Genomic DNA, 25,140 nt, shown 5'->3' with positions numbered 1-25,140 from the left:
ATTTTTAGCTCTTTTCCTCTGTTTTTAGCTCTTTTTTTCTATTTTTAGCTCTTTTTCTGTTTATAGCTTTCTCTTTTTATTTTTAGCTTTTTCTCTTTAACTCTTTTTCTCTATTTTTTAGCTCTATTTTTAGCTCTTTCTATTTTCAGCTCTACTGTATTTTTAGCTCTGTTTTTTAGCTCTTTTTCTCTTTATTTTAAGCTCTTTCTCTCTATTTTAACTTTTTCTTGGGTGGTAGTGGTGATGGTAGTAGAAATGGTGGTTGTGGTGGTAGCAGTAGTAGTAGAAGAAATTGTGGTAGTGGTAGTATAGTAGTAGTAGTAATAGAGGCTAGTAGTGGTGGTAGTAGTAGTAGTAGTACAGGCTTATCTAGACGTGAACCCAGTAGACTACCGACTGATTTTGTCCAGCCTTCAACTTTTAGACATTGGGTTCTGGGACTCTTATATCACCTGGCGGCTCCACCAGCCGGCCATATCAGTGCCACCACGTGAAGGCGTCCCTCTGTGGCACTATATTTACGTGGCATCGGTATAGAAATGTTAGTCACGAAGAAGTGCTATAAAGGGAGAAAAATAGTGGAATAGTAGCATAAGAAGTGAAAATATACGGAAATACTAGTCACGAAGAAGTGCTATAAAGGGAGGAAAAATCATGCAATAGGAACATAATTAACTAGGCACATACAGAAATACTAGTCACGAAGAAGTGCTGTGAAGAGAGAGAGAAATAGTGGAATAGTAATATAAAGGGAAAATTTGCTTGGCACATGGAGAAATGCTAGTCACGAAGAAGTGCTGGAAGTCTGTTAAGGCCACGAGAAAGCGAACCCGGGACTGGTGCGGTGCTGCCCTTAATTCACCTCCTTTGAACACGAGAAGGATGCTTAAGGGTGTGATTCAGCTGGGGGAGAGCGCACACACACACACACACACACACACACACACACACACACACACACACACACACACACACACACACACACACACACCAGAACAAAATTGTCTGTATTACCATGGAGAGAGAGAGAGAGAGGCCCTTTGATACTTGCCTTCGCCTACTGTCTCGTAGTTTCCGGGCAAGAGCTTATTGTGTGTGTGTGTGTGTGAGTGCCTTTGTATGTATATGTGAGTGCCTGTGTATGTATATATATGTGAGTGCCTATGTACTGTATGTATGTATCGTGTATGTATATGTGAGTGTCTGTGTATGTGTGTGCATGTGTTTGTGGGTGCCTGTGTATGTATGTGTGTGAGTGCCTATGTATGTGTATATGAGTGCCTGTGTATGTATGTGTGTGAGTGCCTGTGTATGTATGTGTGTGAGTGCCTGTGTATGTATGTATGTATGTGTCTGAATGCCTGTGTATGTATGTATGTGTGTGTGAGTCTATATGTATGTATGTCTGTGTGAGTGTATATGTATGTGTGAGTCCTGTGTGTGTATATGTGTGTGTGAGTGCCTGTGTATGTGTGTGTGTGTGTGTGTGTGTGTGTGTGTGTGTGTGTGTAGGGCGGTGGGTGAATTGGGTAAATTGGATGATTCACCAGATGCCCCACCCACTCTCCTCTCACTCCCCTCCGCCTGGTTGTAAGTGGGTGTAGGAGGGTGTGTGGTAGGTAGGAAGGGTGATAGATAGGTAGGTAGATGGACAATACATAGTTCTTAGTAATTGTAGTTTAGGTAATTGGTTAGAAGGTAGGGAGTTTGGTGATGTTGGTAGGTAAGTAGGTAGGTAGGTGAATAGAGTGAATGTAGGTAGGTGACTGTCAGTGTTAGGTAGGTAGGTTCTGTGTGTGTGTGTTTGTGTGGTTAGTAGTGAGTGTTGAAGAGTTTGGTATATAGGTAGGTAGGTGTATGGTAGTGTCTGGTTCGTGGTAGCTACTGAATGGTTGGTGGTGGATGGTAGTTGTATTTGAATGACATGTGGATGTATAGTAGTTTGTGTGGTAGGTGAGTGGTTGGTGTGGGTGTAGGTAAGTATTGATGGTGAGTGTGTAGTAGGTAAGTGGGTAGGTGGATGTTGGTGGGGAGTGTGTGGTAGGTAGGTAGGTAAATAGATGGTGTGGTGTGTAGGTAGATAGATAGTGTGGTGGGTAAGGATGTACGTATGTGTTGGATGGTTATGGAAAGTAGATACATTGATAGATAAATTAATATGAAGGCAAGGTAGATAGGTTTGTGGTGTGTGTGTGTGTGTGTGTGTGTGTGTGTGTGTGTGTGTGTGTGTGTGTGTGTGTGTGTGTGTGTGTGTGTGTGTGTGTGTGCGCGTGCAAGTGGAAGATATGTAGCCAGTGTTTTAATAATTGAGTACAGTGTTGTGTGGTGGAGGTTAGTGTAGTTTAGTGTGGTAGAAGTTAGTGTGGTGAGGTATAGTGTAGTGTGGTGGTGAGGGCGGAAGTAGTAATTGTGGAGTACGGTTACTGGGTGTCCGCTCTCTCCACACCCCCCTCTCCCTCCCTCCCTCTCCCTCTTCCCCTTATACTTCCCCTTTCCTCTCTCCCTCCCTCTCAACTTCCCACTTCCCCACCCCCTATCTCTCCCCTCACCTCTTTCTCTGTCATTCCATTCCTCTCTCTCTCTCTCTCTCTCTCTCTCTCTCTCTCTCTCTCTCTCTCTCTCTCTCTCTCCAATTAAAAACCGTTAGGACAATTTTTTTCCTTCAAACTGTACCTTTCTTTTCACTTTTCCTTCCTCCCTCCCTCCCTCCCTCCCTCCCTCCCTCCCTCCCTCCCTCCCTCCCTTCCTTCCTCCCTTCCTTTCCTCCCTCCTTCCCTCTCGCCGTCCATTCTACTTGCATTCTTCTTCCCCATCTTCATATCTTTCCTTCCATCCTCCCTTCGTTTCTTCTTCCTTCCATCCTTTTTCCTTTTTCCTTCCTTTCTCCCTCCCTTCTTCCCTCCCTCTCATCTTACATTCTTCCTCGTGCTTCCTCTCCATCTTCATTTTTCTTCCACTCATCCATCCATTCATCCATCCACTCACCTTTCCTTTCATCCATCCATCCATCCTTCCTTTCTTCCTGCCTTCCATTCATCCTTCCTTCCCTCGTGTAATTCCTTCTTACCTCTCTCCTACTCCCCCTCCTTTCCCTCCCTCCCTCCCTTCCTTCGTAATTGCAGTGAATAAGAAAACAACATGATGAAGGAATATTGCTGCCTGTAGGAGGGATGTTGGTAGTTGTGGTAGGAATGGTGGTAGTAGTTGTAGATTCAGTGGTAGTGGTTGTGGTAAAAATAGTTGTGGTAGCTTGAGTGTTAGTAGTTGTGGTAGGGATAGTGGTTGGAATTGAGTGGTACTGTGGTGGTTGTGTAAGTAATTGTGGTAGTGCTAGGCTATGGTTGCAGTAGTTATAGAAGTTATGATATATTTGTGGTGGTGGTAGTAGTAGTAGTAGTACCGGTAGTAATAATAATAATAGTCGTAGTAGTAATAGTAGTTGTAGTAGTGCAGGTGGTAGGTGTACTAGTAGCTGTGGTAGTAATTGTAGTACAAGAGCTGGGAAGTTTGCCGTAGTTGAGGCGGTAATTGTGGTAGTGGTGTGGGAGTTGGTGGTCAGAGGAGATGGCACCGGATATAATTGTGGTAGATTGTGGTTGTTGGGTGATTGCGGTAGGTTGTTGGGTAATTGTGGTAGATTGTGGTTGTTGTGGGATTGTGGTTGTAGTGTCTTCTGTGACCTCTTGGCTGGTTATTTGGTTGATTTCGATTTGTTATTGATTGTGGTTGTGATGGTTGTAATGTTGGTTGTTTGATTTTTCTGGATTGAGTATGTGGTTGTTTTGGAATTGTGGTAGGAGGTGGTTGTAGCTGATGATGGTTGTGATTGTGGTTGTAATATTATGGTGCTTGGTTGACTGGTGGATTGTTATTGTAATGTTATGGTGCTTGGTTGATTGTGGTGGATTGTGGTTGTAATGGTATGGTGCTTGGTTGTGATTGTGGTTGATTGGTTGTTTATTGTTGTGGTAATTTCTTTTGTGTTTGACGTGTTTAATTCTTAGCTAGCTAAAGAAGGAGGGAGGGAAGGGAAGGAAGAGAGGGGAGGAAGGAAGGAAAGAGTACAGAAGGAAACAGGAAGGGAAGAAGAAAGAAAGGGAGGGAAGAGAAGGGAGGAAGGAAGAAAGAAAGGAAAGGCAGGGAAGAGAAGGGAGGAAGGAAGAAAGAAAGGAAAGGCAGGGAAGAGAAGGGAGGAAGGAAGAAAGAAAGGAAAGGCAGGGAAGGAGAAAACGAGGGTGGAGAAGGGAGGATGTGAACATTATAGTCTGTTTTTTGCATCCTGGAGAGAGAGAGAGTGGGAGGGAGTGAGAGAGAGAGATTTTAAAGAGAATCCCCAACACCAGTAAAAAAGGTATAAACGAAAACGCCAGCCACACATCCACAAGAGAGAAAGAAGAGAGCCAGCACACTTGAGGAGCTTCCGGAATTAGAGAGAGTGAGAGAGAGAGGGCCTCAGTTCCCTCCTCTCTCTCTTCCAACCCACTTACAACCTCTCTCTCTCTCTTTCAGTGGCTCCTGAGAGGTAGAAAAGTCGTATTAAAGAGTAGAAAGAGAGCTGTCAGCCTCTTCAGTACGAGAGGGATTTCCAGAGTGTAATAAAATCGTCAAAAAAAAAAATATTGAAAAAAAAAAAAAAGGAAAAGACCTAGGGATTGAATGAGAAAATTTTTTCTCAAAAAACGGAGGAAAAATATTGGAAAAAAAATGGGAAAATAATATGGGAAAGATCTTGGGGTAGAAAGTTAAAAAAATTACCCTTGTCAAAAAATGGGTGAATAATATATGGGAAAAATAATTTGGAAAAAGACATTGGCGTATAATGTAAAAAAAATGCTAATAAGGAAACTATGATTATTTTGAAAAGTGCTGGTATCTTATTAATAAAAGTCCATTGAAAAAAGAGCCATTAATAAGTGCTACTAGTAATGAATAAAATGCTTGGAATCAGAGTTTGCCCTCAACTTTATTTACGAGAAGTCTTAGTAAGGATAACCCATTCACAAAACACTTATATGATATTTAAAAAGTGTTAAGTGTTCAGAGAAAGTGCAGTGAACGATAATTACTTGTAAAAAAAAAGTGTTCTTAATCTGTGCAGAGAAAATGCAGTGTAACTTATTTATCGAGGTGACTTAATGAACGTCAGAAAATGCCCTCAAGTGATTTATAGTGTAGTAATGTAGTAAAGTATTAAAGTAACATGCCCAAAAGTACTATGACTCGATTCAGGATGTACTACCTGTTTAAGTAGAAAGTGCTATTAAATTACTTAGGGAAAGGCAGTATTAAACAAGAAAATGAAAAGTGCTGTGGGAGAGAAATAGTATATATTGGAAATGAAATGAGTTGTGTTTACCTGTGTAGTAATTTTTTTTTCTATCTTTTCCTCTTTCTTTTTCTTCCTGTTTATGTTATCCTTTTACCTTTTTAGTTTTTCTTCTGTTTTCCCTGTTTTTTTTTAATTTTACTTTTTGCTTTTATTTTTTACTTTCTTTTCGCCTTTTCCATTTTCCTGTTTTTTCCTCTTTTTTTTTTCCTTTTGCTTTTATTTTGTACTTTCCCGCTTTTCTCATTTTCCTTTTTCTTTTATCTTTTCTGCTTTATTTTTTACTTTTTTCGTTTTTTCCATTTTCCTTTTTCCCCTTCTTCTTCTTCTTCTTCTTCTTCTTCTTTTTTTCTTTTTTTTTTTTTTTGTCAGTCATACACCAACTACCTACCATTATTCATTCATATATTTCTACATATACAAATACATACTTTATATTATTCAGGAAAATATGGTGCCATTTCTCTCTCTCTCTCTCTCTCTCTCTCTCTCTCTCTCTCTCTCCCCCTCCACTATTTACCATACTACGTTCTAAAAATGTCTAAATATTAACACATGATTTTGATTTTAGGCACATTAACCCTATCCATAAAAAAAAAAAAACGAAAAAAAAGGGACGAAGAAAATTGAAAATGAATAATTAACAAAAATATATATTCCAATTTACCTTTGAAAAAAATTGTATATACGTAGTTTTTTTTTTTTTTTTTTTTTTTTTGAGAAAGATTTATGTATTGGAAAAGTGATTCAAAAACTAGACTGGCGAGCTGTTGTGTGCTTGCTTTTCCTCGTGATGTGGTGATACTGTGGAAAAAAAACTGTGGTGGTCATGTGGTACTGTGGTGAGAGGTGTGGTGGTGGTTTGTAGGGGGTGTGGGGGTGGTGGTGGTGGTGTGTGGGGGTGTTGTGGTGGTGGTGGCTTTTGGGAATGTGGTGGTGGTGGTGGTAGTGCGGCGTGGTACTGGTAGGCGTTGTGGTTGGTGTTGGTGGTTGTGGTGGTGGAGATAAAAGTGGTGGAGTGTAGTGGTGGTGGTGCAAGGAGAGAGAAGTGTGGTGGTGGTGGTAATTGTGGTAGTGTGGTGGTGATAGGAGAGATACTGGTAGGTGTTGTGTTTGTGGTGATAGTTCGTTGTGGTAGTGTGATAGAGGTGTGGTTGTAGATGTGGCTGTGGTAGTGTGGGATGGCGTGGTGGTAGTTGTGGTAGTGGTGACTGTGATGGTAGTTGTGGTGATAGTGAAATAATATGGAAATTGTGATGATGGTGGTAGTTGTGGTAGGGGAGTGGTAGTGTGAGAGGTGCATTGTGGTGGTAGTTGTGGTTGAAAGAGACCTCACAAGGGTAAAGAGAGTGAGCGAGGGGTGACGTAAGCGTGTGCGAATGAGAGAGAGGGAGAGAGAGAGAGAGAGAGAGAGAGAATTAAATGATCACGTAGTTCAAAATATGAGAGCATAAAAAATAGAGAGAGAGAGAGAGAGAGAAGGCTAATCTAATCACAATGTTCAGTGGACTAAGAAAAAATGAAGGAAGTGGAAGAATAAGTGGATGGAAGTGGGTGGAAGCAAATGGAAGCGGTGCCTTCAAGAAGTTCTCAGAGAGGGCATACCACTTCCCCAAGATCATGCCACGCCCCAGACCACTTAAGAGGCACGGCAACCCCTTAGCCCGCCCCAGAAGCCCCTCAGACACACACACCCCACCCCTTAGCAGTGGAAGTGATGATGATGATGATGTGGAGAGCTTGTGGGAAGGGGAGCTCTCTGTACCGCCTGTTCCTGTTCCTGTCTATCCCTCAGCTTCATCTATGCCCCCTTGCCCCACCCCACAATGCCCCGCTCCACCTACGTATGCCCCGAAACGCCCCGCTCCATCTTATCCTGCCCCTTCTATTCACGCACCAAAATGCTCCGTTCCCCCCTGCCCCGCCCCACCTTTCCCACCCCCAAAATTGCCTGTCCCACCTTGCCCCGCCCTACCTACTTCCACCCCACCCATTTCTGCCCCATCTTGCCCCGAAATACCCGCCCCTTCTCACCCTTGCCCCGAAATCTGTACCTCCACTCACCCCCGCCCCGCCCCGCCCAGAAAGGCACGGTCAGACGGGGACATCCTTGGCCCCGTTTGCCCCGCCCCGGCTGTCTCCAGATCTCACACCCTGCCCCGCCCTCCCAACCCCATCCCGGCCCCACCACCACCACCCCTCCGCCGCGCCCTCTCCGACACCCACCCCACCAGCACACACCACCCACTGAGTCCCCTCCTCCTGCCCCGTTCTTGCCCCGCCTTGCCCCGTCTCCTGAGGTCAAGTAGGGGGGAATCTCTCTTGCCCCGTCGCTCCCGTCCTCGTCGTCGCCCCCCTCGTCCTCTTCGTCGTCCTCGTCATATTAAGCCATCACCACCCATTCCTGTCCTCTTATCTGCTCCATCTTCAGAGTCATATAAACTTCCTTCTTCTCCTTTACAGTCTTCCAAAATTTCTCCTCCCCTTTCATCTACCACTTGTGCACCTCCTGTCCTTCTCACATCATCTTCGTCCTCTTCTTCTGCCCCTTCTTCAGCGTCTTGCAAACTTTCTTATGCAAATTCTTCCGTCCCAGTTTCTTCACCTTCAGAGCCTCCTTCAGTTTCGCCAAGAATGTCCTCTTCAACTTCCTCCTCTCCTCCTCTCCCCACTTCTTCCCCTTCTTCGTCACCGTCCTCGTCTGTCCTATCCTTTTCTTCCCCTTCGTCTGCGTCTTCTGTTGCTTTCTCAGTCTCTCCAAAAGTCGCTTCTTCCCTTTCCAAATCCTTACACCCACACCCATCCTCCTCTTCCACCTCCCACCCACCAAACCCACCCACTTCTTCCACCTCCTGCCCACCAAACCCACCCTCCTCCACGTCCCTCGTCCACTCTTACCGTCAACCACACCCACCCTCTTCCACCTCCCACCCACACTCTCACCCACCCTCATACTCTCTCTCCTCCCACCCACACCCACACCACCACGAAGAGAGGGAAAGTACCTCATCTGAATATAGCCACACACACACCCGCCCCCACACCCACATATCCCAGGCCTTCGGTGGTGTGGGCGGTAGGGCGGTGTGGGTGTTTGTGGGTACAATGGTTGCCCGTTTGATCAATCAGCTTAGAGAGGTTGCAGGTGGGTTGTGGTAGTGTGTGTGGTTGAGAACAGGAAAGTGTATGTGGTTGGGATTTAAGTTGTGGTAGTTGTGGTCGACTTTGTGGTAGTTGTGGTAATGGCAGAAGGTGAGGTAGTTGTAGTAGCGATTGTGGTAGTAGTTGAAGTAGTGGTAGTTGTGGTATTTCTGGGGGTACTCGTGTGGTTGTGATGATGGTGGTTTTGGTAGTGGCTGCCCTAGTCTTAGTGGTGGTTGCTGGGGTAGAAATAGTAATTGTGGTGATGGTGGTAGTTGTGGTGGGAGTTGTGGTAGTGGTAGGTGGTGGTTATAGTTGTGGTAGTATTATGTTGATGGTAATGTTTATGAATTGTGATAGTGGTAGGTATGGTGGTTGCCTACTGGTTGTGGTAGTAATGTTAGCTATCAGTGAAAGTAGTAGTGGTAGGCAGCTGTGATGGTAAATAATAATAATAATAATAATAATAATAATAATAATAATAATAACATCATACCTGGGAACTAGGATGATGATGATGGTGGTGGTGGTGGTGGTGATGATAATGATGATGGTGATGATGATGATGTATTGGTATTCGTGTTTTATTTTTTCAGTATTATGCTTTTCATTGTAATCTATTATTTTTTAGTGAGAGTATATATTGTTTATGTTATGTTTTTATGTATGGTGTCTTTTGAATTGATTTATTGTTTGAGAGAGAGAGAGAGAGAGAGGGGGAGAGAGAGAGAATTATTTGTTTATTGCATCTTTTCCTATTACCGTGTGTTACTTAAGAGAAACACACACACACACACACACACACACACACACACACACACACACACACACACACACACACACACACACACACACACACACACACACACACACACACACACACACACACAACGTCCTATCTTCCCCTCCCCTTTACTCATGTCCTTTCCACACATGTCAACTTTTTGTCCTTCCCCACTGCCTCCCACATTCTCTCTCTCTCTCTCTCTCTCTCTCTCTCTCTCTCTCTCTCTCTCTCTCCCCCTCCCAGATTCCATCCTAACTTTCCCTCTTTCTCCATTCCCCTCTACTCCTTCTCTCCTCATTCCCTTCCCTACTTTTTCTCCCTTCCACTCCCCTCTTCTCCTTCTCCCCTCATTTCCTTTCCCACACTTTCTCCCCCTTCCCCTCCCCTCTCCCCTTTACCCACACTCTCTCTACCCCTTTCCCTCCCCTCTTCTCCTTCCCTCCTCATTCCCTTGCCCTCACTTTTTCTCCCATCCCCTCTCCTCTCCCACTTACCCACACTCTCTCTCCCCCTTCCCCTCCCGTCTTTTCCTTTCCTTCACATTCCCTTGCCCTTGCTCTTCCCCCCCTTCCCCTCCCCTTTCCCCCATACCCACAATCTCTCTCCCCTCTTCTCCTTCCCTCCTCATTCCCTTACCCTCACTTTCTCACCCTTCCCCTCCTCTCCTCTCCATCTCTCCTCATTCCCTTCCCCACACTGTCTCCCCCTTTCCCTCCCCTTACTTTGTCGCCCTTCCCCTCCCCTCTCCCCCTTCCCCTCCCCACCCCCCATCAGTCAATACGTGAGGGGTGCGTGGGAGTGCTTCAAGTTGACAGGGCTTAAGATCGCCCCGGGAGTAATGGTCACCACAGGATAGTTCCACCTGCTGTGTGTGTGTGTGTGTGTGTGTGTGAGAGAGAGAGAGAGAGAGAGAGAGAGAGAGAGGGAGGGAGAGAGAGAAATTATGATAAACACAGTATAATCCCACATGCCAAATACGGTCAAGGTGTGTGTGTGAGAGAGAGAGAGAGACTAAATGTTAGGTAGGTGGGATATATATTTGCATTGTTTTTATTTTCTGTGTGTGTGTGTGTGAGAGAGAGAGAGAGAATGTTAGGTAGGTGGGATATATATTTTGCATTGTTTTTATTTTCTGCAATTACTTATTACCCAGCTTGGTATCTGAATTTTTAAAAGTTCATTCCTCTAGGCTATACCTGTTTATTGATACCTTTCTGTTTGTTTGTCTGTCTGTCCATCCATCTATCTGTCTGTCTGTCTATCTACCTATCTATCTATCCATCCATCCATCCATCCATCTATCTGTCTCTCTGTCTGTTTAACCATCCATCTGTGTCTATATGCTTATCTATCTATCCGTCCATCTGTCTGTCTGTCTGTCTCTTTATTTATCTATCTGTCTATATCCAATTAACTAACTATTTACCTGTGTGCATTCTCTCTCTCTCTCTCTCTCTCAGCGGTGTAGAGTTGGGCGGGTCGTCCATAAGGATAATTGGGGCTAATAGAGGTCAAATTACCGTAACCCCTTCCATCCTTGCGACTTATTTTTCATTTTATTCAGATATTTCTAACTAAAGGGGTTAGATAAAGTTCATTACTCGCTCTCTCTCTCTCTCTCTCTCTCTCTCTCTCTCTAGTAGTAAAAGTAAGCAAAAAAGAAAGTTATGGTAGTAATTAAGAACTATCAGAAACAATTATACCTTAATGACTAGCAAATTGGCTGTGTAGGATGTGTGTTTGTGTGTGTGTGTGTGTAGGGGAGAGAGAGAGGTGGTGTGTGTGTGTGTGTGTGTAGGGGAGAGAATGGTTCTGTGTGCTTGTGTGTAGGGGAGAGGGTGGTTTTGTGTAAGTGTGTGTGTACTTTTTCAGTCGTAATCTTGCTATCCTAAATAATCCATGTTGAGTCCATAGCAGTGGAAGACTAAGCTGTTTTGTATAGGTAGATCGATAGATAGATGAATAGACTTACTGATATGTATGTATAGTGTGTATTTATGTATGTACGGGTATGTGTTTTTCATGTATAGGTGTATGTATATGATTTTAATGTATGTATAAATGTGTGTGTATGTATTTATGTATTATGTATGCATGTTTCAGTGCCATTTCTTCATTTTAAGTATATTTCAGTCTACCTTGTTATATTACAACCATACAGCTGTTTTTCTATATATCATTATCTATCTAATCCATTTTTCTCCTCCACAGCGAAAGGCGGGAAGACAAATGGAGCGGTGCGAGGCGTTGGCGGTGGAGGGGGCGGGGGAGGGGGTGGAGGGGGCGCAGGGGGGGCGGGGGCCAGGACCCCCCCTGCGGAGAGGACGAAGAGTAGCAAGTTCTCGGCGTTGGGCAGACTCTTCAAGCCGTGGAAGTGGAAGAGAAAGAAGAAGAGTGAGAAGTTTGAGGCTACGTCTAGATGTGAGTAGTTACGTAGATGATACAGACGTTGTGGGTCTTTTGTATAGGTACATTGGATGACAGCAAGAAGCAAGATAGATAGATAGATAGGTAGAGGGAGGGAAGAAATTGCTATAGAGGTAGGTATACAAATGTTGTGGGCCTTTTGTATAGGTAGATTGCATTACAGTAAGAAGCAAGATAGATAGAGGGAAGGAAGATATTGATATGATAGGTAGATAAATTGATAAAGAGGTAGTTTGTGTGTGTGTGTGTGTGTGTGTGTGTGTGTGTGTGTGTGTGTGTGTGTGAGAGAGAGAGAGAGAGAGAGAGAGGCTTTCACTCTAAGGCAGAAGACGAGCTAAAGTCAGTGATGAAAGATGTGTTTTTTTTGTGTGTGTATAAGTTCTAGTTTTCACACACACACACACACACACACACACACACACACACACACACACACACACACACACACACACACACACACACACACACACACACACACACACACAGATGGCCTGTGAGATTTCGAGTGTGTGGGAATGTTTTGCCTCTCGGGAAGTGAACGGTTTTTTGGACGAAATTTATCCGCTTTGTGTGTGTGTGTGTGTGTGTGTGTGTGTGTGTGTGTGTGTGTGTGTGTGTAGGTAGATAGATAGGTGAGTGACACATGCAGATAAAACGTGTGTGTAGGTAGGTAGGTAGATAGGTGAGTGATATACATGCAGATAAAACGTGTGTGTGTGTGTGTGTGTGTGTGTGTGTGTAGGTAGGTAGACAGATAGATAGATTGGTGAATGGTACACATGGACAAAACAAAGTACATTACAGATAGATAAATAGAAAGATAAGTAGATACACAGATCAAGGATAGAGAAATTATACAGGAGAGAGAGAGAGAGAGAGAGAGAGAGAGAGAGAGAGTAACGAACCTGAAATCACAGTGACGGGGTTAAATGAAGGTTGTTTGTCACTGTAATTGCCAGTGTGTCGGTCAGTTTCATTTTCTTTCATATTTTTCATGTTGGAAATAATGATGAGAAAACAGTGGTGGTAATAATAGTGATTAATAGATAACTGAAGTAAATATAATAGTAATATAAAAGTAATAGTAGTAGTTGTAAGTGATAATAATAATAATAATAATGATAATTGTATAAATTTAATAATAATAATAATAATAGTATAAATGTAATAATAATACTAACAACAACAGAAAAGATAACATAGAGTTAAAGAAAGGTCATGGCACTAAGAGATGGAGTGAGATAAAAGAGATAGGGTGAGAAACAGGTAATGAATTCAAGTCTCTTAATCTTAAGGCGTGGGATTAGTAAGTGCAAACAACCAGTGGATCAGAGTGGAGAAAGTTGGCAGGGAATTTACGGTAAGTTGTATAGTAATAAACAAGTTGATTGAGAGAGAGTGGAAATATATATACTGAAGGTATTTAAGGGTGATTAAATATAGTGTACCTTCTAGTTTTCAGCCTTATATGTGCTTAGTTTCACGTATAAATATCTTTGTGTACGTAATGGCCTGTATTTCCAGTTGTTTCCATTCCATACTTTTTTTTTTAAACATTACCAAGCTATTCTTATCATTTTGTTTTGTTTTCAGCTTTGGAGAGGAAGATCTCGATGCGTGTCAACAAAGAAGAATTAGTACAAAAGGGTATCCTAATGCCCGACTCCCCTACCTCACCCATTGCCGAGGGTAAGTATAGAGAAAATTTCTGTGTTTACCCTTAAATCATCAAAGAAAACCTATCTGGCAGCGGAGACAGAAAATGGATGTAAACGACGTGAAAAATTATTATTATTTTTTTTAATATAAATTTTTGTTATGGATTTTCATTTCAGGATCGTCTTGTGGCTTTAAGATTTCTCATATTTAATTAATTATGTTTTAGGAAGGCTTGAAGGGAATTGTGCGATTGGGGAGGGGAGGGAGGGATAACAGGAGTAAGAGAAAATGGAACCGTAAGTATATTCCAGGGATAACTTGCGTACGTACGAGAAAAACCAGTTATTATGTCTGCGGTTGTATTTCCGTCAGTATTCTTGGTATGGTTAAGGGAGAGAGAGAGTAAATTTGAAAGTATTTGTATTTCCAGAGCACCTGTTGTGTGTGTGTGTGTGTGTGTAGATTGGGAGTTATTTTGAATTGGTGTCGAGATGGCCTTCGAAAGATCTAGACTGCTGCAGAGTAAGAGGGGGGAGCTGAGAACAGGATGGGAAGTAAAATTGAGAGAGAGAGAGGTGACACAACGGGATAGGAAGTGAAAATTGGCACGTGATAGGAAGTAAAATGAGAGAAAGGTAACGCAATAGGATAGGAAGTGAAAATTGACACACGTAATTTGATAGGAAGTAAAATGAGAGAGAGAGAGAGAGAGATTTAATAGGAGGTAATGGAGGAAGAGAGAATTGATAGGCAAATAGAGGGGTTTGGGAGTGTTTTTGCGGAGGCCTATCTGAATGAACTCTGGGATTGGGTGTCTGGCCAAAAATACACCACTAAAATTCACTCCAAAATACATTACAGAATCACTGCAGATTGCACTACAAATTCGTGAAAAATAACAAAATCACTTCAACCGAAACTTCAAAATCAGTTCTGCAGAAAGTACAAAATCGGTACAAATACACAATATTACACTTCAAAATCAGATACAAAAATCACAATATACACTACAAAATCACGCAAGTACACAAAATTACTACAATATACACTACAAAATTGCAAATAAATCACTGATAACCACAAAATCACTACACTATACAAAACAAAATCGCAAGTAAATCTCTATAATAACTACAAAATCACTGCAATACACACTACATTCACAAAGAAATCACTGCAATATACAGTACACTACAAAATCACAAAGAAATCACTACAGTAACTACAAACTCACAAACAAATAAAAAGATCACTACAGTATACACCACAAAATCATGAAAGTACACAAAACCACTACAGCACACTACAGAATCACAAAGAAATCACTGCAATAACCACAAAATCACCAGAAACAGGACCTCACCTCACAAAGAAATCACAACAGTAACTACAAAATCACAAATACAAACCACTACAAAATCACAACACTACAGAATCACAAAGAAATCACTGCAATAACCACAAAATCACCACCAACAGGGCCTCACCTCACAAAGGCCTCAAAGTACAATTCAGGATTTCAGGAAGACCCATTTTATTTTACGTAATCTTTTTCTTTTTCTTGCTTTTTGTTTTTCTTCGACCTCGTGGGAAATTACGCGCCAAAAACCGGTTCTAATGTTTACGTAATGCGGCCTCTCTCTCTCTCTCTCTCTCTCTCTCTCTCTCTCTCTCTCTCTCTCTCTCTCTCTCTCGTTGGTGCAGTGCTTTTAAGTCAATATGATTTTCTCGAGCCCAAATTGTTGAGTTTGGGGCACGAATTATTTTTCCCCGGTATTATTATTATTATTATTATTATTATTATTATTATTATTATCATCATCATTGTTATTATTCATTTCTAAAGTAGTTTGTACTGCATTATGCATTATTATTATTACTATTACTAATTATTATTATTATTATTATCATCATCATCATCATCTGTTTCTAAACTAGCTGTCATTTTGTATTATGTATTATTATTATTATTATTATTATTATTATTACCTCCATTACCAGGTTAGTCCTTTTCATCTCCTCCTCCTCTTCAATTCCTTCCCTCTTTCGCTCTCTTCCTCCTTTCCTTCCTTTTCTCCTTCCTATTGTTCTCGCACCCCTTCCCTTCCAGCATCCTTTCCTTCCATTTAGAGAACAAAGGATTCTCTCTCTCTCTCTCTCTCTCTCTCTCTCTCTCTCTCTCTCTCTCTCTCCATTTTGCCGATCCAGCCCTTGTTTTTCATCCTTTGCATCTCATTTCGTTCAATACTATTTTTTTCTCGTCTAATTATTGTTTTCCAATACCTTTCTCGGTGTTTTTCTTTCAATTTTGTACGTAGTTGTAGACTCGTATATGTTTCCTTAATTTCCCTGTTGATTCTCTCTCTCTCTCTCTCTCTCTCTCTCTCTCTCTCTCTCTCTCTCTCTCTCTCATCTTTCTTTTCAGTCACGTATTTTCTTTGGTATTTTCCCATTGCCCTTCGTCTCTCTTCACTCTTCCGCTGTACCATCTCTCCATCTCCTATAGTCCTTTCACCTCAACTTGTCACGTAGTTTCGTCTTTGTTTCATGAAGCGTAATAATAGGGAAAGACAGTAAGTACAGCTGCACATCATTTCCGCTGCACTTCTTCGTGACGAGCATCGTTATCTAGCGTTAATCTCACATTGGAACCCCGTACTGAAGATAAGAGATTTGTAGGCCAATTTAAGGTGAAAGGAGTACAGATTTTCGTCCTTTTATAGCATATTTCACGTGGCTCATTGGTAGAAAAAGGCAAACACGGCTATGCATCCCTTCCATCGCACTTCTTCGTGACTAAAGTTTGCGTTGTATCTTTTAAATGTTGAGGCAATATTCGACGTATTTTAGGCCAAGTTAAAGGGAAAGGAGTGTAGTGTTACCTCTAGGCAGAAGCGAAGTTAATTCAAATTCGTATTCCAGTGTTAATCTCATCACAGGTTATCATTTAAGCTAGAATTTTGGGCCAAGTTAGAGTGAAAGGAGTAAATAAGTTCAAGGTAGAGTTTTAGGCCAAGTTGATGTGAAAGGAGTGTTATTTTACTGGTCGGCAGCCACGAAATGAAACGTTTAATGATTTTCCCCCAACCAGTCGGCGCGCGAGAGAATTTCCCCTCTTGTGACATCTGGCAATCCCGCGCAGTCAAAACAAACACGTTGCCAGATTTCGCCAGATTCCCCGTTTTCCTTCGTTAGTCTTTTTTTTTTTTGGGGGGGGGTATTGTAAGGCTCCTATTGGTGTATTAAAGACCTAGTGTTGGTGTGGGTGAGTGTATGTGGGTGTTGTTGTAGTTGTGTATGTGTAGTGGCTGTATTTGTGGATTTGTTTAAAGAATTGTTAGGGATTATGTATGGCATTGTAGGTAAGTGTATTGTATGTGCAAGATATTTGTATAAGTGTATGACGCGCAGGTGTATCAGCGTAGGTGTGTGTGTGTGTGTGTCTGTGTGTGTTATTATTATTATTATTATTATTAGCTATAAATGTAAGCATGACGTGTGGGCATGTGTATGAGCATGTATATATACTGTATCTAAAGTAAACATGTACTGTATGTATTATTCTTGTGTGTGTGTGTGTGTGTGTGTGTGTGTATGTGTGTGTGTGTGTGTGTGTGAACAAGACAGACTGGGCTGGAACATGATGCTCTTTGAAAGTTACCGTGCTATTAAGGTGATTGGTATGTAATGAGAGAGAGAGAGAGAGAGAGAGAGAATCAAAATTAGACTAGGAAGTAACATCCATAACAAGCAAAGTTACCGTGTGATTGGTTTGAAATTAGGAGAGAGAGAGAGAGAGAGAGAGAGAGAGAGCTCTAATACCATCACACCAATTCTGAGTGAGATAGCTTTAATGTGTATTCAGTATGGACGGTACAAGGTTATTAACACCGAAATGGTAACACAAAGGGGAACTGGGAATGAGGGAAAGGGCTGTTGAATCTATGCCCAGAGTCTGTGTAGCAAAAAATTTGGTACAGAACTTAGAGTATGAGTAAGGAAGTATAAGGTATAAGGGCGGAGTCTGGTAAAAAATTAGATACAGAATTTAAAGTGTAAGTAAAGGAGTGTAAGGTATAAGAGCCACCCCCCGGCCTTTGGTTCCTTCTTCCTTGCATAAAAAAATATCTGGTATAAGGTGAGAAAATAATGGGTATAAGTAATGCAAGTATCAAGGCTAAGTATGAGTGAGTATTGGTAGCTGGTGTAAGATATATCAGATATAGGGTATAGGTATAAGAGTAAGGACTAAATAGCAAAAGTGGAATTTTTAGGTACAGTGCAAGTATAAGGGATATATTTAGTATAAGGTATAAGGTGTCGAGTGGGAATTGGAATTGTGACGATTGTGTTATTAAAAGCAGGAAATATAAAGATCAGGTGTAGCAGCTGTAACAAAGTAGTATCAGGTATAAGGGTCCCCAAATGTTGCTCTGACCGGCTCAAAGTACCTCCATCTTCAAGTAAATGTCAGCGGTATAAGGGATAAATAGGTATAAGGCCCAGTATTAGGAAGAGGGTCCCCAAACGTTGCTTTCACCATCGCGTATCACATCAATAACTAAGGCATAAAATATAAGGACAAGTATAAGGTATAAGGAACAAGTATAAGTTGTCCCTAAACGTTGCTCACTGACACCTACCTCCACCACCATATAAAAAAAACAGTATGACAATAACATATAGTAAACAGTATAAGGGGCAAAGTATAAGGCTCAGTATAAGGTATAAGGGGTCCCAAAACGTTGCTCAGACACGTTTACCACCTACAGGAAAAAAGTAATTTGGCGTAATATAAAGCAAATATAAGGGGCAGAGTATAAGGCTCAGTATAAGGGTGCCCAAACGTTGCTCTCAGACGCATAACACCACCTTCAGTTAAAAAATCAGTAGTATAAGGCACAGTAACAAATAAAGCAAGTATAAGGGACTAAATATAAGGCTCAGTATCAGGTATAAGGGAGCCCAAACGTTGCTCAGTCCGGCGCATAACACCTCCGCCACCTCGCCACACCAGCAGCCGCCCCCGCCATAGCCAGCCAGTCTACCGGTATACGTTGTGACTCCCGGTTCGTCATCCGGTATCCCAGCCATCCCGGTATTGGTCAGGGCGTCCCGGTATATTCGTGAACTATTAATATTATTATTATTATTAGTTTTCCTTTGTGTTTTAATTTTTGTTCATTATCGTTTTTCTTCCCGGTAAGGTGCTAGCCATCCCGGTATTTCGCAGTTTTCTTTATTATTATTATTATTATTATTTTTCCTCTGTTTATTCTGTTTTTGTTTATTGTCCTTGTTTGTTCCCGGTAAGGTGCTAGCCATCCCGGTATTTCCTTTTTTTTTTTTTTCTTTTTTTTTTATGTAGGTTATTTATTTGTGGGATTCAGTAGTATTTTTTGTGGGGGGGGAAAGGTCGTTATTTTTGGGGGGGTTGGTATTTAGTGCATTTTTATTTTTATTTTATTTTTTACACATGATTTTTGGGTCCCAGTATTTTTTTTTTGGTCCAGGATTATTCTATTTTTTTATTTTTTTGGTGTATCTGTTATTATTATTATTATTATTATTATTGTTATTATTATTATTATATTTTTCGTTATCTATTTTTTCCTTGATTTTTTGTTTTTCCAGTGGTTTTTAAGCTTATTTGCGGGTTTATTTTATTATTATTATTATTATTATTATTATTATTATATTACTACTACTGCTGTTATTAGTATTTCATTATTATTATTATTACTACTAATTCTGCTATTACTACCATTATTTCTTTTATTATTATTATTATTATTTATTATTTTTATTATTATTATTACCTTCATTCGGTGATTTCCCGGTAAAAGGAAATACCACAAATACCAGTAGAATTAACTCAAAAGTGACTATCCTGGTACAAACTGGTAACTCTAGATACCCCGTGGCGTTACCGGTAGAGATGGAGACGCAGAACTCCAGGTATAGTGACGTAGAGGTACCGGTAGGAGGAAGTAACGAAGCTCTCCCGGTAAAAGTAACGAAGGTAACCCGGTAATTTTGGTCTGTTACCGGGAAGTGGTCCGTCTTCTCGTCGGGTTTGGGTCCCTAACACCTCTTCCTTAGCGATTTATTTTTCCAGACTACTTATAAATATCTCCCGGTTTGCTTCTCATGTCTCTTCAGTATCGACGTAGATTGCATGACTAACACACAAGAATATTGTAACGGAGCAGAAGCAGGAATAAATCGCTAAGGAAAAAGTGTTTGCAAGCTTCCTAACCGTACTGGCATACCACCCAGTACCTTCTGCGTACCGGTATAGTGATAAGTAGTGCATACATACCGGTAACTAGTAACAGAATACCGGTATTTTTTTGGTAACTTAGAAATACTGATACCGGTAATTTTAGTAACTCCTCCCGGTAGCAAGTAACAATACCGGTATTTTTTGGTAACTGAAATACTGTTACCGGTATTTTTTGGTAACTCATACGGTGATAATTCTAGTAACTCATCCCGGTAACTGGTAACTTGGTAACTGAAATACTGATACCGGTAATTTTAGTGACATCTGGCGGTACCGGTAATTCTAGTAACTCATACCGGTAATGGTGAAATTAGAGAAATACCGGTATTATTTGGTGACCTGGATACCCTGGTGGCGCGTGAATACCGGTAACTGGTGACATCCCGGTACACTAGTTACCTAGAAATACCGGTAATATAGTGATAGTTACCGGTAATACTAGTAACCTGGAAATAACTGGTATTTTAATGACATCCTGACAAAAAAAAATACCGGTATGAAAGTAACTGAAATTTCCCGGTATTAGATTATGGCGTAGAATATTCCCGGTATTAATGACTCAGATACCGGTATAAATAGTGACAATATTCCCGGTATGAATGACGTGTAAATACCGGTATAGTGACAATACTCCCGGTATTCAATAATGACTTCGAATATTCCCGGTATAATGACAGAATATTCCCGGTATTAATATAGTGACAGTATTCCCGGTAGTAATTGTGACTGAATATTCCCGGTATTAGCACAGTAACTTTGAGAACCCGGTATTATTGTGACTTCCCGGTATTAATATTACTTTGAAGACCCGGTATATAAGTGACTTCAAAATACCGGTATATAAATGACACTAATCCCGGTATGAAAAAGGACTTAGCAGTACCGGTAGTGACAGCTACCGGTATAAGTAGCAGAAATACCAGTAACTAGTAACTTATTTCCCGGTAACCCAGTAACTTATTTTCATCTGGTATTAAGTGGTATTAAACGACAGAAATACCGGTCATAGAAAAATACCGGTAACCGAAATCAGTGACCTAGATCCCGGTAATTCCAGTGACGTCCCGGTACGAGGTGATTAGAGGGTGACCGGTAGTTTAGTAGTGAATTACCGGTAGTAGAAATGAACCGGTAAGAGGGAGAGTTTGTGAAGGCCTTTTTTTGAGTGCTGTACCGGTAAAGACGCGAACCGGGAGACTACCATGTGCGTTTAACCGGTAAGTAGGCTACGTGTGTGTGAGAGAGAGAGAGAGAGAGAGTGAGTGAGTGTGTGTGTGTGTGAGAGAGAGGGAGAGTGTGTACCGGGAGTCGTTAACCGGTCCATTTTCAGCGATTTTACTGGTTAGCCTGAGATTTCCCAGTGAGAGAGAGAGAGAGAGAGAGAGAGAGAGAGAGAGAGAGAGAGAGAGAGAGAGACAAAGTTATAGGTCCATTCTTATGCCATTACCGGTTGTGTGTGTGTGTGTGTGACCGGGAAGGCTGTTTAACCGGTTCATTTCAGTGTTTTTACCGGTTATAAAGCACCAGATGTTACCGATATGGTGGAGAGAGAGAGAGAGAGAGAGAAATGAAGCCTTGAAATGATGTACAGGAAAGTGCATGTGTGAGAGAGAGAGAGAGAGAGAGAGAGAGAGAGAGAGAGAGAGAGAGAGAAATGAAGACTTGAAATGATGTACAGGAAAGTGCATGTGTGTGTGAGAGAGAGAGAGAGAGAGAAATGAAGACTTGAAATGATGTACAGGAAAGTGCATGTGAGAGAGAGAGAGAGAGAGAGTTAATGGAAAGGAAAGAGAGAGAGAAATAGGAGGAGGGAGGGAGGTAATGGTGGACGATAATGGACAAGGATAGTAAAGACGTCAGAGGAGGGAAGATGACAACGAGAGAGAGAGAGAGAGAGAGAGAGTCTTACACCATGTTTGTGTGTTTGTGAGAGAGAGAGAGTTGCACCATGTTTCTTTGTGTATGTGTGTGTGTGTGTGTGTGTGTGTGAGAGAGAGAGAGAGAGAGAGAGAGAGCTTAGTAGACAAAGTGAGGGGAGACAGTAAGAAGAAAGAAAAAAAAAAGGGAGTAGGAAAGAGCAAAAGAAAAAAAGTAAATGGAGAGAGAGACAGACAGACAGAGAGAGAGAGGGGAAACACCGTGGAGAAAATGAGATAAAATATAGAGTAAAAAATAAAGAAATGTAAGAATAATAGAAAATAATAAGAGTGGAGAAAATGGAGGAAGGTAATGAGAGAGAGAGAGAGAGAGAGAGAGAGAGAGAGGAGTAGAGGAAATATAAGAGGAAATATAAAAGTGAGGGAGTGGGACAAAGAGGCGATAGGAGGTGGAGGGAGAGAGAGAGAGAAAGAGAGAGAGAGAGGAGAAGAGGAAATATAAAAGGGAGGGTGTGGGAGAAGGGCGATAGGAGGTGGAGGAGAGAGAGAGAGGGAAGTTACAAGGGAAAGGAAATGGAAAGAGGGGAGAGTTGAGAGAAGAAAGAGGGGACAGGGGCAGTGAGAGAGAGAAAGAGGGGAAGAAAGAAAGAGAGGAAATGAGAAGAGAGGAGGTAGAGCAGGGGAAGAGAGAGGGGAAAAAGTGTAGAGAGAGGGGGGAATGGAGGAGAGGAAGGTGAAGGAAGGGTAAAAGGAATGCAAGATGGAGGAAAAGGGAAGGTGAAGGGGAAGGAACAGAAAAGAAAGTGATTGAGGAAGAGGAAAAAGTATGGAGAGAGAGAGAGAGAGAGAGGGAGGGAGGGAGAAAGGAGGAATTATAAGGAGTTAAAAGGACAAGTAGTACCTCAAGTGGTCGTACGGCATAAACTGAGGATGCCGAGAGAGAGGGGGGGGGAGATGTGAGGGAGTTCTAGCGACAGGGAGAGGAGGAAGGAAAAAGGAGGGAGGTAAAAATGGAAAGGAGAGAGAGAGAGAGGGGGGGGGGGAATTCTGGGAAGTCCTAAACCTCATCATATAGTATGGCTCATGTTCCAGGGCTTTCCCGAGAGAGAGAAAGAGAGAGAGAGAGAGAGAGAGAGAATGAAGAGTTGAAACGATTTACAGGAAAGTGCATGTGTGTGTGTGTGTGTGTGTGTGTGTGTGTGTGTGTGTGTGTGTGTGTGAGAGAGAGAGAGAGAGAGAGAATGAAGAGTTGAAACGATTTACAGGAAAGTGCATGTGTGTGTGTGTGTGTGTGTGTGTGTAAGAGAGAGAGAGAGAGAGAGAATGAAGAGTTGAAACGATTTACAGGAAAGTGCATGAGAGAGAGAGAGAGAGAGAGAGCAAAACAGTTAGCAAGCTTATTATATTTAAAAACAAGTGAAGGAAGAGAAGAAAATAATGAAGAAAGATCAAGACAAATTTCTCCCATACCCCGTCTACATTTTCTTGGCTCAAAATTGCAATCTTACCATCTACAATCCTGACCTAAAGAAATGAACACTAGAATATGATGCTAGTCACGAGGAAGTGCTGTAGAATGGATGTAGAGCCATAGTATTGTTGCTATAATATGATGCTAGTCACGAAAAAGTGCTGCGGAAAGGATGTAGAGCTGTAGTATTGTCACAGTGAGAATACGATGCTAGTCACGAAGAAGTGCTCTAGAAAGGATGTAGAGCCGTGGTATTGCCTTATTTTGCCACTATGATGCTAGTCACGAAGAAGTGTTATACAAAGGATGTAGAGCCGTAGTATAGCCTTAATTTGCCATTTTAATACGATGCTAGTCACGAGGAAGTGCTGTGGAAAGGATGTAGAGCCGTAGTATAGCCTTAATTTGCCACTTTAATATGATGCTAGTCACGAAGAAGTGCTACAGAAAGGATGTGGAGCCGTAGTATTGTCTTAATTTGCCACTTTAATATAATGCTAGTCACGAAGAAGTTCTGTGGAGAGAATGTAGAGCCGTAGTATTGTCTTCATTTACTAGAATATGATGCTAGTCACGAATAAGTGCTATAGAAAGGATATAGAGCCGTTGTATTGCCTTAATTTGCCACTATGATGCTAGTCACGAAGAAGTGCAAAAGGACGCAAATTAGAGCCAAGCTAATGTGAAAGAACCATAGCCTCCGCATGTGGAAACAAAATGGCGGAGGTTGGCCACCGTAATATTGGTAGGCTTAAAAGTATTATTGGTTGATTCTGTTAGTGTTGGGGACGAAGTGATTTGGAGAGAGAGAGAGAGAGAGAGAGAGAGAGAGAGAGAGAAGGGGGGGTAATTGAGGATAGGTTAGGGTGTGTATGTTTGGATGTTTGTATATTTTCTTGTGTGTGTGTGTGTGTGTGTGTATGTGTGTGTGTGTGTGTGTGTGTGTGTGTGTGACAGACATGCGACAGACTGACATCCTGAGGTTACATGCTCTGGGTGTGAGGTGAAGTTTTGTGTGTGTGTGTGTGTGTGTGTGTGTGTGTGTGTGAGGGGTTTTGCGTGCGTTGAGTGCAAGGTTGCGTGGGCCGGGGTAGTAACAAGCCGCTCACTAGCGTCTGTGATCGATCATGCGCCACCCCACCAGGCAGCCAGGCAGGGGAGAAGACAGGCAGGGAGGGAGGCAGGGAGATAGATTAATTGGAAGGGAGGGAGGCAGGGAGATAGATAAATTGGAAGACAGGCAGGGAGAAAGAAGTGTAGGTAGGTAGGGGATAGTGAGGCAGGAAGGTAGACAAAGAGGTAGATTATGTTGGTAGGTAGAAAGGAAAGGTAGTAATGAAGGTTTGATAGGTAGGGAAGCATTAGGGTAAGGAATGGAGGAAGGGGGATAGGCAAGGTGAGTAAGGCAGAAAGGCAGGCAGTGTAGGGCAGGAGAGTGAGACAGCGGGGGAAACAGGGTAAGGCAGCAGAGATTTAAGGCAGGATTAGGCAAAGAATGAGGCAGGATAGGGCAAAGAGTGAGGCAGGGTAAAGCAGGAAAGAAGGGTTAGGGTAAGAGTAAGGTGGGGAGGGAGTCAGGGTTAAGAAAGTAAGAGTAAGGCAGGAAAGTAAGGTAGAGTAAGAGAGTGAGGCAGGTTAAGGCAGAAGTGTAAGGCAAAGAATGGGGCAGGGTAAGGTAGGAAAGAAGGGTTAGGGTAAGAGGGTATGGCAGGAGAGTGAGGCAGAGTTAGGGTGGAAATTGAGGCAGGGTAAGGCAGGAAATTGAGGCAGGGTAAGGTAGGAAATTGAGGCAGGGCAAGATAGGAAATTGAGGCAGGGTAAGGTAGGAAAATGAGGCAGGGTAAGGCAGGAAATTGAGGCAGGGTACGGCAGGAAATTGAGGCAGGGTAAGGAAGGAAATCGAGGCAGGGTAAGGCAGGAAATTGAGGCAGGGTAAGGCAGGACTAAGAAAGTAAGAGTAAAGGTCATTTGGGAGGCTTGTGTCAACGGGTCATTTGTGCTCTCTCTCTCTCTCTCTCTCTCTCTAAATACTTTACACTTTAAATACAGTACATTCCTTAAAGATAGCTTATAATATTCTTAAAAATACAACAGATTCGCGCCCATGAGAGAGAGAGAGAGAGAGAGAGAGAGACAGACAGACAGACAGACAGACAGAAGTGCCTA

The 25,140-nt window shown here is 42.1% G+C and overlaps 1 protein-coding gene and 1 pseudogene across 1 annotated transcript in view; one reads left to right on the top strand and one right to left on the bottom strand.

Annotated features, from left to right (window-relative positions):
• Positions 1-617: 617 nt before the first annotated feature.
• LOC145399465 (uncharacterized) lies at positions 618-9,402 on the bottom strand (annotated as a pseudogene).
• A 1,559-nt stretch (positions 9,403-10,961) lies between these two features.
• The window catches only part of LOC145399464 (uncharacterized), a 137,037-nt gene continuing 122,858 nt past the window's right edge, over positions 10,962-25,140 (top strand). The window contains exons 1-3 of the mRNA XM_080272074.1: positions 10,962-10,981; positions 11,416-11,675; positions 13,275-13,370. Coding sequence (XP_080128200.1) covers positions 10,962-10,981; positions 11,416-11,675; positions 13,275-13,370 — 376 coding nt within the window. The remainder of the gene's footprint in view (positions 10,982-11,415; positions 11,676-13,274; positions 13,371-25,140) is intronic.

This window comes from Coenobita brevimanus, chromosome 49 (genome assembly GCF_032717465.1).
Source record: "Coenobita brevimanus isolate Jiangsu-jjx chromosome 49, ASM3271746v2, whole genome shotgun sequence".
Lineage (NCBI taxonomy): Eukaryota > Metazoa > Arthropoda > Malacostraca > Decapoda > Coenobitidae > Coenobita > Coenobita brevimanus.
Note: the sequence above shows the minus strand (reverse complement) of the source record. Positions and strands in the feature narration are given on the sequence as shown.